The sequence below is a fragment of the Silurus aristotelis genome (assembly GCF_946808225.1).
Source record: "Silurus aristotelis genome assembly, chromosome: 9".
Lineage (NCBI taxonomy): Eukaryota > Metazoa > Chordata > Actinopteri > Siluriformes > Siluridae > Silurus > Silurus aristotelis.
Genome location: NC_139582.1, coordinates 4,135,812 through 4,151,200, shown reverse-complemented (window position 1 = coordinate 4,151,200; position 15,389 = coordinate 4,135,812). Strand labels below are relative to the sequence as shown.

The 15,389-nt window shown below is 38.1% G+C and overlaps 2 protein-coding genes across 4 annotated transcripts; one reads left to right on the top strand and one right to left on the bottom strand.

The window, feature by feature from the left end:
* Window positions 1–220: 220 nt before the first annotated feature.
* LOC310731588 (proline-rich protein 5-like) lies at window positions 221–5,087 on the top strand. The gene is made up of 7 exons (XM_083551244.1): window positions 221–595; window positions 718–798; window positions 1,082–1,130; window positions 1,580–1,687; window positions 1,736–1,829; window positions 1,945–2,261; window positions 4,585–5,087. The coding sequence occupies exons 1-7, from the start codon at window positions 498–500 to the stop codon at window positions 4,885–4,887; spliced, it is 1,050 nt and encodes a 349-aa protein (XP_083407370.1). The 5' UTR covers window positions 221–497; the 3' UTR covers window positions 4,888–5,087.
* Window positions 4,956–14,060, bottom strand: traf6 (TNF receptor-associated factor 6). 3 transcript variants are annotated; one of them, XR_014534967.1, is made up of 9 exons: window positions 13,967–14,003; window positions 13,607–13,815; window positions 11,478–11,764; window positions 9,263–9,413; window positions 8,902–9,060; window positions 8,072–8,143; window positions 7,904–7,981; window positions 5,983–7,194; window positions 4,956–5,875 (listed from the first exon to the last, which is right to left on the bottom strand). XR_014534967.1 is itself a non-coding variant. In XM_083549993.1 (7 exons), exons 2-7 carry the CDS (start codon window positions 11,762–11,764, stop codon window positions 6,319–6,321), a joined length of 1,623 nt encoding a protein of 540 aa, XP_083406119.1. In that variant the 5' UTR covers window positions 13,607–13,826; the 3' UTR covers window positions 4,956–6,318. The 3 variants fall into 3 exon arrangements, 1 of the variants encoding a protein (XP_083406119.1); XR_014534966.1 differs by having other exon boundaries at window positions 13,607–14,060; XM_083549993.1 differs by lacking the exon at window positions 13,967–14,003 and having other exon boundaries at window positions 4,956–7,194; window positions 13,607–13,826.
* Window positions 14,061–15,389: the final 1,329 nt, after the last annotated feature.

The window sequence follows — 15,389 nt, the reverse complement described above, 5'->3', positions numbered from 1 at the left end:
TATATTTGCAATTCTGCACAATGAAGGTGAAATAAACTGCAAGGTGAATAGACTGTAGACAAGAAGTTAACTGGGGATTAGTTGTTAATAAAATGGGTTAAATTTTTTATCAGTTATATTTTCAACACAGTTAATTGCACCAGGTTTCTCCTAACGTATCACCTTAAGATGTATTCGACGTCCCTGTCACTCAGCTGAAACATCCTCAGGGCTGAGTGGTGCATTTTTTTGTGTTAATCAGTAAACACGTATGCACACTAGGCAGTATTGGTAACAGGAAGTTAGTACACCACAGGAAGTGCAGCCTTCCCACCTGGCCACTTTCACAAGCTCTAAAAATCAGTCACCTTTTACAACTTCCAATAGCTTCAAATTAATATTCAGATATAATCAAATGGGACACTGATTCCAAATGGAGCATATGTTCACATTTTAGCAGAATAAATACGATATGATAGGAAGGATCTTTCTTTGTTGGTGGGTTAAAGCAAAGCAAAATGAGCCTGAGTCAGCAGCGAGTGCTGAGCTCGAGCACCATGACTGTACAGGCATTACCTCAAGCGCAGTCTAACTTCAGTGTCAATGATATGAACAGGTACAGACCTCACCTTTAAAACTAAATAGGATCACTAGACCTGCAAAAGTCAAATTATTCCGTTTTTTTTCTTATTATTAACTAGCAATAAATGTACACACCTTATGCCTAATTTGTTTTAGTATTTATTCTGCAGTCAATAAGGTGTTTCGAGGCGAAGGGCTGCAAATGAATGTGCTGTACTTCTTAAATGAGAGAATTAGGTACGTATATAGATAGATAGATAGATAGATAGATAGATAGATAGATAGATAGATAGATAGATAGATAGATAGATAGATAGATAGATAGAGAGAGAGAGAGAGAGAGAGAGAGAGAGAGAGAGATTGTGACAAGCCATGTATAAGCGTTAAACGATACGAAAAGAACATATATGTAATAAGTAGGGATTTGTATGAAAAGCAATAATTCATATTTCATATTTGGTGATGCAAAAAAGCTGAAAGAACATGATCAATCTCAAATCCATTCCCTTTATTTAGACAGGTGGCTTTTAAAAACAGAAATGGGTTCATTCATTGAAGAGTATTTCCAGGTACTATATATGATCTGCTCGAGCATAAACACCATAAAAGGTTGTGTTTTTTGCTTATGGAGGAAAAAAATGGGTTAGGGCTATACTTTAACAAGTATATTACACACACACACACACACACACACACACACACACACACACACACACACACACACATACACACACACACGACATATAAATCTCAGTAGATATTTTGCTGCACATTTTACATTTTATTAAAAGATAGTATTGATGATAAATCAGATTTTCAGATAAACTCACCCTGTGGCTCTAACAGGAAGCAAAAACCTTGCAAAAACTAATTTTCTTGATATGTTGTTGATTCATTCTTGCACTTTAATTCAGGAATTGGTTGAAGTCTGGTTTCAGCAAGAACCCTAAAGAAAAAGGCTATTAATTTTTAATGTGAGGATTTGTTTGACTTTCATTCTTTTTTTTTCTTCTGGTAGAAGCAGCTTCTAAATAAAGGTCTTGAGTCTATTTTGGAAGAGGTTCCACTTTATAAAGGTAAGAAAATAAACACTGACAGGTCCGTACGGTCCGTACATGGCAGCTTAGTACAAATGGAATACATATACGTAAATGAACAATTTATTTGTTTCCAGGAGAGGGGCAGCTATTTTTTTTGGGGTAATGTCTGGATAAGATTTTTCTCTGAAATTCTGCCCATGCTGCAAGCCATTTTTTTATCCACTACAGGTATATTTGACATCGAGCATATCACAAACCACACAAGAAATTTGGGCTAAAAGCATAAACCCTGAACCAACTGTCCAGTTTATCTTTCCTGTTTTTTGTTATGGCTTGGCCCTAGGTCACAAATTTACAGTAAAGCAGATGGCCCTGCTTGCCTTCAGGGATCGTGTCTTGATGAGGCTTCCACTGGAGGAACTGATCCCTACCAACCTTTCTCTGCTCCCCACATCTATCAGACAGATGCTGTTTGTCCTGCAGGCGCCTTTTCCACAAAAACACAGAACATGGACAAACACGCACACATCTTTATCGAGTGTTCTTGTATTTGCTTTGTTTATGCCCAGGGAGTCCATGAGCCCAGAGGTCCCTCAATGGAATATTTTCGACTTGAGAAAATGTTGGATTCTCCCTATCTATGGAACTTCACACACAAAAGTAACATACTGTGTGTGTGTCTGTGATATATATATATATATATATATATATATATATACAGTGAGGAAAATAAGTATTTGAACACCCTGCTTTTTTTGCAAGTTCTCCCACTTAGAAATCATGGAGGGGTCTGAAATTGTCATCGTAGGTGCATGTCCACTGTGAGAGACAATAAAAAAAAAAAAAAAATCCAGAAATCACAATATATGATTTTTAAACTATTTATTTGTATGATACAGCTGCAAATAAGTATTTGAACACCTGTCTATCAGCTAGAATTCTGACCCTCAAAGACCTGTTAGTCTGCCTTTAAAATGTCCACCTCCACTACATTTATTATCCTAAATTAGATGCACCTGTTTGAGGTCGTTAGCTGCATAAAGACACCTGTCCACCCCATACAATCAGTAAGAATCCAACTACTAACATGGCCAAGACCAAAGAGCTGTCCAAAGACACTAGAGACAAAATTGTACACCTCCACAAGGCTGGAAAGGGCTACGGGGAAATTGCCAAGCAGCTTGGTGAAAAAAGGTCCACTGTTGGAGCAATCATTAGAAAATGGAAGAAGCTAAACATGACTGTCAATCTCCCTCGGACTGGGGCTCCATGCAAGATCTCACCTCGTGGGGTCTCAATGATCCTAAGGAAGGTGAGAAATCAGCCCAGAACTACACGGGAGGAGCTGGTCAATGACCTGAAAAGAGCTGGGACCACCGTTTCCAAGGTTACTGTTGGTAATACACCAAGACGTCATGGTTTGAAATCATGCATGGCACGGAAGGTTCCCCTGCTTAAACCAGCACATGTCCAGGCCGACTTAAGTTTGCCAATGACCATTTGGATGATCCAGAGGAGTCATGGGAGAAAGTCATGTGGTCAGATGAGACCAAAATAGACCTTTTGGGTCATAATTCCACTTAACATGTTTGGAGGAAGAAGAATGATGAGTACCATCCCAAGAACACCATCCCTACTGTGAAGCATGGGGGTGGTAGCATCATGCTTTGGGGGTGTTTTTCTGAGGGCGACTGCACTGTATTAAGGAGAGGATGACCGGGGCCATGTATTGCGAGATTTTGGGGAACGACCTCCTTCCCTCAGTTAGAGCATTGAAGATGGGTCGAGGCTGGGTCTTCCAACATGACAATGACCAGAAGCACACAGCCAGGATAACCAAGGAGTGGCTCTGTAAGAAGCATATCAAGGTTCTGGCGTGGCCTAGCCAGTCTCCAGACCTAAACCCAGTAGAGAATCTTTGGAGGGAGCTCAAACTCTGTGTTTCTCAGCGACAGGCCAGAAACCTGACTGATCTACAGAAGATCTGTGTGGAGGAGTGGGCCAAAATCCCTCCTGCAGTGTGTGCAAACCTGGTGAAAAACTTCAGGAAACGTTTGACCTCTGTAATTGCAATCAAACAAATATTAACATTGACTTTCTCAGGTGTTCAAATACTTATTTGCAGCTGTATCATACAAATAAATAGTTTAAAAATCATATATTGTGATTTCTGGATTTTTTTTTTTAGATTATGTCTCTCACAGTGGACATGCACCTACGATGACAATTTCAGACCCCTCCATGATTTCTAAGTGGGAGAACTTGCAAAATAGCAGGGTGTTCAAATACTTATTTTCCTCACTGTAATATATATATATATTATACACAGTACAGACCAAAAGTTTGGACACACCTCCGCATTCAGAGTTTTCTTTATTTTCATGACTATGAAAATTGTAGATTCACACTGAAGGCATCAAAACTATGAATTAACATGTGGAATTATATACATAACAAAAAAGTGTGAAACAACTGAAAAATGTCATATTGTAGGTTCTTCAAAGTAGCCACCTTTTGCTTTGATTACTGCTTTGCACACTCTTGGCATTCTCTTGATGAGCTTCAAGAGGTAGTCACCTGAAATGGTCTTCCAACAGTCTTGAAGGAATTCCCCGAAAGATGCTTGGCACTTGTTGGCCCTTTTGCCTTCACTCTGCGGTCCAGCTCACCCCTAAACCATCTCAATTGGGTTCAGGTCCGGTGATTGTGGAGGCCAGGTCATCTGGCGCAGCACCCCATCACTCTCCTTCTTGGTCAAATAGCCCTTGATGCCTTCAGTGTGACTCTACAATTTTCATGGTCATGAAAATAAAGAAAACTCTTTGAATGAGAAGGTGTGTCCAAACTTTTGGTCTGTACTGTACATACATATATAAACACACACACACACACACACACACACTGTATATTTCTAATCAGTATCAAGTGGTATCAAAATGATGCTAGAGTCAGCATTTTCACATTTTAAAACCTTGCTAACTAAATTGCACCTTTCGCTCTTCCTCTGCCAGGCTATGAAACCGAAATGAAGCAAAGTAAACGCCTAATTCAACCCGAGATAAGGATCACACAGCATATTTCAGAGGTGTCCCTTTTGACTTCTTTACCAGAGCATGAGGGAGAGGAGCTTGTGGAGAGAGGCCTACGGCGTTACCCTGAATCCAAAGGCAGATCAGTCATCTCTGACAGGCAGCTTCTCACTGTTACAAGTAGAATGCATTCTGAGATAGAAGATGCCTGTAAAATGGATCAGATCAGTCGCACATTTAAAAGCCAAAGTTGTTGAGACAATGCTGAACATTCTTATTTTTCAAACTAAAAACATCACCATTCAGGAAAAGAACGAATAAGAAGTGAGATGTATCCTGAACATTTATTTTTTATGTTTTAAAATGCTTTCAGTATTCTAGCCACACAAAATCAAATCAATCAATAATATGAAAATAAAACATTGAAATGGTGACATTTCAATATCTGGCATATGAACAGTGGGTCGATTCTTGAAACTAGATACAATTACACATATTCAACAATTCCAAATACCTTAAAATACAATTCGGTAAAAAAAAAACTTTAACTTAACATGGTTCATCATATCGCTAATTGTTTTTGTTTTTTTTGTTGGAAAAGTCACCAAATTTATATAATGCCCTTCTAAACATGTAGTCCCCAAGTTGGTTCGACGTACGATTTGTAGATTTTACGATGATTATAGCGATAAAAAGTATTAAAATTGCATTGGGACTCTGCCAGGACGTACGCATCAACCTCCTTTTGAGATGCCTTGCTAGCTCGACAGAGTTTATTTGTCTCTGTGTTTGAGTGTGTATTTTTTCTGTGTTTTTGGTGTTTCCAAGCCCAATTTGGAACACTGAAACAGAGGCTAGCATTTGAACATGCGCCCACTGCCACATAAACAGCAAAGATTAAACATTACTTTACTGTAAATTGCTGTTTTTGTAAATTATATACTGGAATTTGTTAAATTATTAATTACAGTGTACTACCCCATACTGATCAGCACTATAATCCTGAGTAGTATAGGCCATGTCTCGGCTTACGATATTTTTAAGTTCATCAGGAAACATCTCAATCATAAATCAGGGACTACCTTTCATTTCTCATTTGTTGAGTGAAAATATATATATTTTTTAAATAGAAGTATGTCGGATATGAAATTAAGTCAGCACAGTCACTATGATTCAGTGAGGGGGATTTTAGGAACTTAATCATCAGTGCATTTAAGGTAGAACTATGTATAGATGTTAGTTTCTCTCTTACACACACACACACACACACACACACACACACACACACACACACACACACACACACACACACACACACACACACACACACACACACACACACACACACACACACACACACACACACACACACACACACACACCCCTTTATCAATCAATCAATCTTGATTTGTGCTGAAAATTATATATAAAATACAAAAACTAACAGAAAGCAATTTTGAGAGTACACCAAAAAGAGCTGCTCTCAGGATTTCTTATTTCTTTCATTTACTGAGTTGATGGTGCCCCATTTTAACAGCAATTCCAAAATCCTTACAGCTCACTGCTTCAAAAGTCTTACATGTAAATGTACTGTACTGTAAAAATAATCTCTTGAAACAAACTAACAAATAAATGTACTATTAGGGTGTGTCTCTGAGAACTTGTGACGCGGTAACAAAATGACGAGCTTAGAGGGATGGGTCAGGTCCTCGAGGTTGCATTCCCTCTCTCCTGAGGCTGCTGTCAAAGCGTGGATTGACCTCGCATCGCACCAGCAACACGTCGTCCCTGACAAAGCCTCGTTGACGCAGTGCCTGCAGCTGCATGAAGGTGACGTAGCCAAAGCCTTTTGGGTTGCGCTGCACTGTGGGCCTTTGGAAAGCTTGCAGGTCTGGTTTGGTCTCCATTATTTCAACGTGGTGTTGGGATTCTGCCTGGTCCAGAATTAGCAGACGGATGGTACCCTGCAGGGGCCACGGGAGCTGGCTGTCAAACTCACCCTGCATCGTATGTACGAACAACGAGATGTAGTTAGAGCAACGTGGCGCACTCGGTGTCTGCAGGTGCAGTCGCAGACACAGCTTATAGCCTGGTCTCCCAGTGTAGAAAGGTGGGCTATGGAGCACAACTGGTTGTCCAGCTTCTTGTTGGTGCAGGTGAGCTGAAAATCCCTCTATCCTCCAAACATAGTCACCTTGGTACTGCTGAGCTTCAAGCTCATGCACTTTCTCTTCCAGCGATGCCAGCTTCTTGCGTAGCTCCGTGACCTGTGTATGCTGCGTATCATTGCGGATGCTCAGCTCCCGTATTTGGTGGTCTTGGCGCACAAGCCGGCTTTCGAGTTCCACGACAGTCTCACGTAGCTGCTGCATGTCCTGGTTGCACTGGCATGGCTCACTCGCTCTGGCATTGGCACCATGCTCGACCAAAGGCGAACACGAAGGGCTGCAGTTTGAAACAGGGAGAGGGCCATTCATAGTCTGGTTCCTCAGGATGTCGGCCATGAAGCGCATGTGCATCTGGGTGAACTCCTGCATGTGTAGGGCCAGGTCATTTCTCGGCATCTAAGGCAAAATGAGTCAATTATTTTGTGAAATTCTTCGTGAAATTGATAAAAGCACTATACAAATATAATGAAACTGAATACAGGGTCTTATTAAGAATCCTTTCACGAGTCTATTTGATATACACTATATTGGCAAAAGTTTGCAGACACCTTGGGGTAAGTTTGGTACGTGCTTTTTGAGCGTCGCATTCCACATTTAGTCCCAATTTGCTCTTTTATAATTCCCTCCACCCTTCTGGGAAGATGTTCCACTAGATTTTGGAGTGTGCTTGTGGACATCTTGTGTTCATGAGCCACAAGGCTGTTAGTAAAGTCAGCTACTGATGAAGGTGTGGAGGCCTGGGGTGCAGTCAGTGGTTCAATTTATCCAGTAAGGTTGAGATCAGAGCTCTATAGCAGAGTCAAGATCTTCCTCTCCAAATTATGTAAACCATATCTTAATGGAGCTTGCTTTGTGCATTGCCATGCTGGAACAGGCTTGGGTTGCAAAGTAAACGCAAAATTATATGATACCTCATCCAAAGATACAATACAATCCACTATACAACTGTGTGCCTCCAGCTTTGTGGTAACAGTTTAGAGAAGAACCACATACAGCAGGAAAGGTCACGTGTCCCAATACTTTTGCCCATATAGTGCATTCTTTCTTCCAAAGTGAAATAAATGAGTAATAAGTGTGAAGCCTCATCTTTGCAGCATAGCTTTACCTTTTCTTGACAACCAAATACGCTGAAAGTGCAGGCAACAGGAGCTTTCAAGCAGTCCGTGGCACAGTGTGAAGACAACTGAAAGAAACAGATATGCTCCACTTAATAAACAGATTACACCGATCTATATTCAATGGTTAGGAAAAGATGTCCATTTGCACCACTCACCTGGCCACGAATGAAATCCATGTTACAGTACTCGCACACCGTATTTACAAAGGGACACATCTGCTCATGAAACTGCAGAAAAGACCTTAACATTAACCACATGGTAGAAATCCTTTATTTTTTTCCTCGCAGTAGTCTTTACACCTAACTTAACTTCATACTCTCACTCTATACCAAATAATTCTTGCACGAAACATAATTTAAAGTCAGGTTGATGTAATTAATTATTACTCTGTAATACCAGCTTAGAATATGAAGTTATTTAGTTTGGCACACATTTTTCTAGCCTATATTGCTAATTTACAGCATTAATTTGAGTCATGTGTGAGTATGACAGGAAAGTGGTGGCTTATACCACAAAATACCCTCAGGCCAGAGGTGAACCTCATTCTGGTGTTTTAAAAAATGTTTTGGTTTCGACACGTCACGAGACATTTTTAGCACTTATCTTGATTCTACACTGCTAACAGCACGTGCTGTACTAAAGTGTGGACAAGTGGCTGTCCCCAGTGTCAGTGTAAACAATATATACACTGCATAAAATTAAACTTTTTTTGGCTTTGCTTCCTCTTTTGCTGACACCGGATTTTAAAACATATCTGATTAGGCTGTAAAATAAATACCAAGTGTAATGATCAAATAAACATTTCATACTGGTGTCCAGCCTTCAGAGTGTAAAACTTAACCATGCAAAAAAAACAAAGACAACTAAAGGGAGGAATCTGTGAATGCTCAATCTTTGTCTCTCTCGTATACTTAAGCGCATGAAAACGCTTCAAGAGTTGGTTTTAAATCTAAAGGAAAAGTCCTTTACGTGGGTAACCTCCTACTTTTTTGTTATCAAAGATGATACTCTCTGCACAGTCAGGGCATGTGATCAGGCGCTGTAAACAGTCCTGGCTCATATGTTTCTCGATACTATTCTTCCTTACAAGGTCCATACACTGGCAGCAAGGTATTGTGGCAAATTCGCAGGTGATCAAGTGATTCTGCGGAGGAAAAACATGCCTTAGTTAATAAAAAAAATCTAATAAAAAAAACGTGTGTATAAATAATAGAATAGAATAGAATAGAATAGAATATATATATATATATATATATATATATATATATATATATATATATATATATATATATATATATATGAATGTAATCAAGCTGGAATGTTTACCATATTTAAATGACATTTACCTCAAAGTGTCTGAGCTCCATTTTCTCACTACAGCCGTCATTGCGGCAGCGCACAGTCAGAGACAGGATTTCCCTCTTGGCAAAGTTATCTGGAAAAAGCTGGTCTTCTGTCAGTACTTCATTGTCAACTGGACATTTCTGCCCTGTGTCCCTGTCAGAAAGACAAACAAGTTCTACAATAGTTTTGTTGAGTTTTACTGATTCTCACCTGGGAAGATTATATATGTGTAACGGTACACACATCTGTATTAAACCGTTTTGGTACAGGGCTTTCAGTTTGGTGCACATGATAAGGAATGCAATCGTTTTTACAGGCAGAACATGATTAAAATCTGTTTGTATTAAGTGGGGGACCCCTTTTTTTTTTTTTTTATCTCCGCCTTGCACTTCAAAATAGTGTCACTTTTTCCTTATTATTAATATTATTAATATTATCATCATCATCATCATTATTATTATCACCATTATTATTATTATTATGCCAGGGGTATAAAAAGAAACTAGAGTTAGCGCAGTTTCACTTTGGCTACTCGCTCCGTACCGGAAATAGGATTTGCAGTGCGTTTGTTTTTACATCAGTATAGCAGTATGGATTCCATTTATGAGTTTTACTTAAAAGGAAAAAATCCTGACAATTCCGCTCATTGAGGGTGTGAATGAATAAAGGATGGAAGGAATAAATAGACGTTTGTTAAAGTATGCTGAAATAAATAGAACAGTTAAGTAGATCATATCATTAGAAAATGTAATATTAAATGTAAAACACACACACACACACACACAAATTAGGTCTAACAAATGTAAACTATTTAATGAAATTGTATCATTCATTTAATTATATATAATCAATATAATTTGTGCCAGTTTATTTGATTAGTCAATTTAATCAATATAACAATAAGTATATTGTAATCATTTAATGTATTTTATTTGTATATTTTATTTTATAAAATATAATACAATTTTATTTTATATATCATTCAAACCAAACAGGCATTTTATTTAAAATTGTTTTTATTTCTTCTCCTAACTAACAAAATTGAACTAAACCGTGACTTAAAAACCAAGGTACAAACCAAACTGTGAATTGAAAACTGTGCCATCAGGAAAGACAAAAATACATTGATGAAATAACCTGATCATTCAGTATTTTCAGTTAGTCAGCTGACCTCATTCTTAGGGCACATAACGTTGCTGAACCGAGACCTGACCAACTGCAGCAACCCCAGATCATAGCACTGTGCATACAGGCTTGTACGGTAGGCACTAGACATGATTGGTGCATCATTTCATCCGCCTCTCTTCTTACCCTGAAGCTCTTATCACTCTGGAACAGAGTAAATCTGGACTCATCAGACCACTTGACCGTCTTCCATTTATGCTTCATGCTTAATGTTTAATATCTTGAGTTCCCTTCGCACTGTGTGTGGAAATGCTCTTACTTTCACTATTAAACAGAGCCGTGAGTTCTACTGTTGTTTTTTTACAAAGTGATTTCACCAAACGTTTAAGTGATCATTCAAGATTTCTTTCATGAGGATAATGATGATTCCCCACTGTCCTTCCAGTTTTTAATAATGCGTTTGACAGTTTTTAACCCAATTTTAGTAATTTTAGCAATATCCTTAAATGTTTCTCTGCAAAAAAATTATACCATTCTAAAACAAATGAACATATTTCCACGATCCACAGGATGTGTGTTCCGACAAGGTAATTGTACATGTACTGTAGTGTAAAATCAACAAAAATAATAAAAATTAATATTTTATTTACTACTTTAAATGAATAATACAATAATAAATAGTTTTTCAAACATTTTTATATAATTTATTCCTACAAACTTTGTTTTGAAATCTTACTCAGGACTTTTGAGCCATTTGCGACTTCTCGCGAACTACTGGCGAGTTACTCTCAGTCCAGTTCCAAATCAAAAAGTCAAACTATAGAGGTTGCGAGTGTCAAGGTTCCACTGTGTATGTGTACGAGATTTTATATATATATATATATATATATATATATATATATATATATATATATATATATATATATATATATATTTATTTTATATATATATATATATATATATATATATATATATATATATATATATATATATATATATATACACACATACACATACACACACACACATATACATATACACACATACATATACACACACACACAAGACAACAGCAACAAAAAAAGAGATCACCTGATGGATTTTTTAATACAGCTGTTGCAGAAGCGATGGCCACATGGTGTCTGAACAGCTGACCTTAGACCCATTAGGCAGATGGGACACTCATATTTGCTCTCTAGTGGGGGGTCAAACTCAACATCATAGCCTTGCTGTTCTGATTGGAGTCCCGATAAGACACAAAGTGTGGATGGGTTTTCTGTAGGGCTTAGATACGACTCCCTTTCTTTCTCCATTTCAGCCATACATCTGGAGTATGGATACTCATCTGGGTTTGACTTGTGCATGTCTCCACACGCCATCTATATAAATAATAACAGGAAAGGAAATGAGAAGAGGAATATGTACAGTTAATGATGTGTTGGAGCTTTTCGGCATTAGGCATCAAACGTTATCTTACATACATAAGAAGAAAGTTAGTAAAATAATTGAAAATATACAATATTATATAGGACTACACTCTCTCGAGAGAGATGCCACCCAAAAACTTACAGTCAACAAATCCATTGTGATTGAAAAGCTGTCAAAAGGATGAAGACTACACCGCTTTCAATCAGCAGTGGATGAGAAATATAATCTAACCCTTCTGCCTTTTTTATTTATTTATTTATTTTACACGTCACATTTCTACCTCTACCTACCCTTGTTTGGCTCAGTACCACTCGCTCTTTCAATTTATTCTGAAAACAGAATCCCTGATCACTACAGTTACCTCTGACCAATCTTTAATCACCACTGTTAACCCCTGGCCAATCCCTGGCCTACTGATGATCACCACTACTTCCTCCTGACCAATCCCTAATCACCAATCATTCCCAGGGACCAATACTTAATAACCACTGTTCCTCCAGACCAATTCATAATCACCATAATGCCTTCTCTTGACCAATATCTAATCAATACTGTTTCCCCTAAGACCAATCCTTAATTACCACTACTTCAACCTGACCAATCACTAATTACTACTGTTTCCCATCGACTAATGCTTAATCACTACTACTACACCCATGACCAAACCATGATCACCACTTCTACATTCTGACCAAACAATCTATGCTGTTTCCCCATGACCATTCCTAGATCACTAATGTCCCCCGTGACCAATCAATAATAAACATTGTTACCTCGACCAATAAATAAACACCACTTTCCTCCTGACCAATCACTAATCACCACTCCTATTCAATGACCATCCTTCCACATTCTTCTCCGCATTCCTTTTACTTCCTTGCATTCTTTTCACTCCCACAGTCTGCGTTTCTAATAGCAAGTATACCATTTCCAAATGCATACAACTTTACGTCGGCACGACAAACAATGCCTTTTTATCCCCCCCCCCCCCCAAAAAAGAAAACAAAACTCCTCTATTATACACTATTCTAAAAAAATCTTTATTCTCTTGTTTTTAGATTCTAACTGATGCTCTCTTGTACTCTAATTTGGTATTTCACAGGCAGTGATGAAAATATATATATATATATATTATGCAAATCAACTTGTTGCATCATCGACCAGATTCCAGGAGAAACCCAGAGCCAAACCCAAATGATAAGAGAATTATAGTATCATGGGCAAACCCTGATAGGAGACCATTACTGAGTGAAAGAAATAGTAAATAGATGAGTGAATAAAATTTTTAGAAGGTTATCTGATGCAGGACCTCGGTTATGATAAAGATAAAGAAAACACACACATTTGCACAACCAGACACACACTTATTGGTGCACATACCCAAAAACAGATCACTGGCGGGGCTGTGGCTGGTGCAGGGTACCAACTTTTTTGAAACTTTGCTTTCTTCGGCTTAACATTTCCCAACTAGCAACTTAAACTCATATAATACATAATACATTATTCAAAAGTAGGGCAGATATTTGAACAAATTATATTTTGAGTATAAAACAAAGTTTAGTTAACTAACGCTAACTGGATTAACTTCAGTTTCGCTAGTCTAGCTTGCTAACTATGGAACTAGCCAGCTAACCTAGCTTACTCTACTTATTATTATTATTATTTTACAATTCTGCTTTTTTAAGCTAGATATTTGTATAAATCTTCATATATTATTACCCATTCGCCAATTATTATTAATTCGCACAAGTTTTCTGTCAAAATTTCCTTTCTAAAGTATTTCAGCAGCTTACCTTTGCTAGCAACGTCTGAGCTCGTGAGTCACTACCTCTTCCGGAATCCAAACGTCACGAGAGCCAATGCCGCGAGATGAATGTGTTGCCAAGTTCCGGGAAATCCCCTATTCGTGGGGAGAAATTCCCTCCGAAATGGGAGGAATTTGAACAATTTTCGTTGTGCCATTATTTCCCAGCCATGTCCCCTGACCAATTCCTGATTACTACTGTTTTCCCTGACCAATTCCTGATTACTACTGTTTTCCCTGACTAATTAATGATTACTACTGTTTCCACTGACCAGTTTCTGATCAGTACTGTTTCGCCTGACCAATTTCTGATCACTACTGTTTTCCCTGACCAATTCCTGATCACTACTGTTTTCCCTGACCAATTCCTGACCACTACTGTTTCCCCTGACTAAAGTCTGATTACCATTGCTTCCTCCTAACACTTTTCTGATCACCACTGTCGCCCAGGAACTGGCCTCTGATCACAATCTTTTTCCTTATGTTTAGAGTATTAAAACTTTTTTAAAAGAATTTATTTAAGGCACACGTGATTGATTGTGATTAAATATTTTCATAGATTGACAGCCCTAATATTAATTTGACATGAGGTCCAATTACCAGCGTGACACTTAAACAGGTAGTAGTAATGGCTACTTTTAACTTAAGTACATGTCAGAGCCCAAACGTCTTTACTTTAACTTGAGTAAAATAGTGTAGTCAGTACTTAAACTTTTACCAGAGTATTTTAAAACGTGAGCATTTGTACTTTTACTTAAGTGAAGGATGTGTATACTTTTACCACCTCTGCATCTTACAAATCCCTGATCACTACTACCTTCTCCTGAGAAATCCCTGATCACTACTACTTCCTCCTGAGAAATCCCTGATCACTACTACGTCCTCCTGACAATTCCCTGATCACTACTACTTCTTCCTGACAATTCCCTGATCACTACTACTTCTTCTTGACAAATCCCTTATCACTACTACTTCCTCATGGCAAATCCCTGATCACTACTACGTCCTCCTGACCGATCTCTAATCACCACTGATTCCTCTTGACCAATCCCTGATCAGGACTGCTACCTCCTGACAAATCCCTGATCACCACAGTTTTCCCAATGACCAGTCTATAATCACCACTATTCCCCTTGACCAATTTAAACAACGCTTTTTATGATATTCTTTTCTAATCATTCCCACGGAATCCCCCAATTCAAGTCAAGTCAAGTCAAGTCAAGTCAACCCTACACTCAAGTCAAGTCAACCCTACACTGCATTTACAATTTGCTCATGGCATAAGAGTATAGAATCACTAAAAACTGCAGTGCAAAAAAAAAACACCAGACCCCATAACACTGTGGGGTAGTCAGCAGACAATATAGCAGTAGACTATTATTGCATGTGCGGTCTTTGAAAGCTAATAAAACAAAACAAAACCCTTTAAATCACATTAAAATCCATATATGAACATACATTATTTATTGTATATATATTTTGATATTTGAAATAACCTTTTTGTGAGATTCTGTGAAATGTGTGCCATTTGTGTCTCTGTGTGTTGGATGTTACTATAGAAATTACATTGTATTGGTAGAAGCACATCAATATAATCCATTGATGAGAAATACAGATGGAACTTCTGTCTGAGCCATGCGGTTACAGAAAATATTCCACACCTTCTCACCAATCAGACAGAACATTTCAGCAGCCATGTGGTAAGCCACAGCACTGTTGAATTCTTGAATTAGAAAGTGTTTAGTCATTTTCCATAATAGCATGACTGTAGG

Bases quoted from the DNA above. Each gene is read 5' to 3' on its own strand.
- traf6 (XM_083549993.1), bottom strand. From the start codon at position 11,764: ATGGCGTGTGGAGACATGCACAAGTCAAACCCAGATGAGTATCCATAC. The intron at 9,414-11,477 runs GTGATCTCTTTT...TCTTTCTGACAG, and splicing joins TGTATTAAAAAATCCATCAG to GGACACAGGGCAGAAATGTC. The intron at 7,195-7,903 runs GTAAAGCTATGC...ATTTTGCCTTAG, and splicing joins TATTTGGTTGTCAAGAAAAG to ATGCCGAGAAATGACCTGGC.
- LOC310731588 (XM_083551244.1), top strand. From the start codon at position 498: ATGAGCCTGAGTCAGCAGCGAGTGCTGAGCTCGAGCACCATGACTGTA. The intron at 596-717 runs GTACAGACCTCA...AATTTGTTTTAG, and splicing joins AGTGTCAATGATATGAACAG to TATTTATTCTGCAGTCAATA. The intron at 1,830-1,944 runs GTATATTTGACA...GCTTGGCCCTAG, and splicing joins CATTTTTTTATCCACTACAG to GTCACAAATTTACAGTAAAG.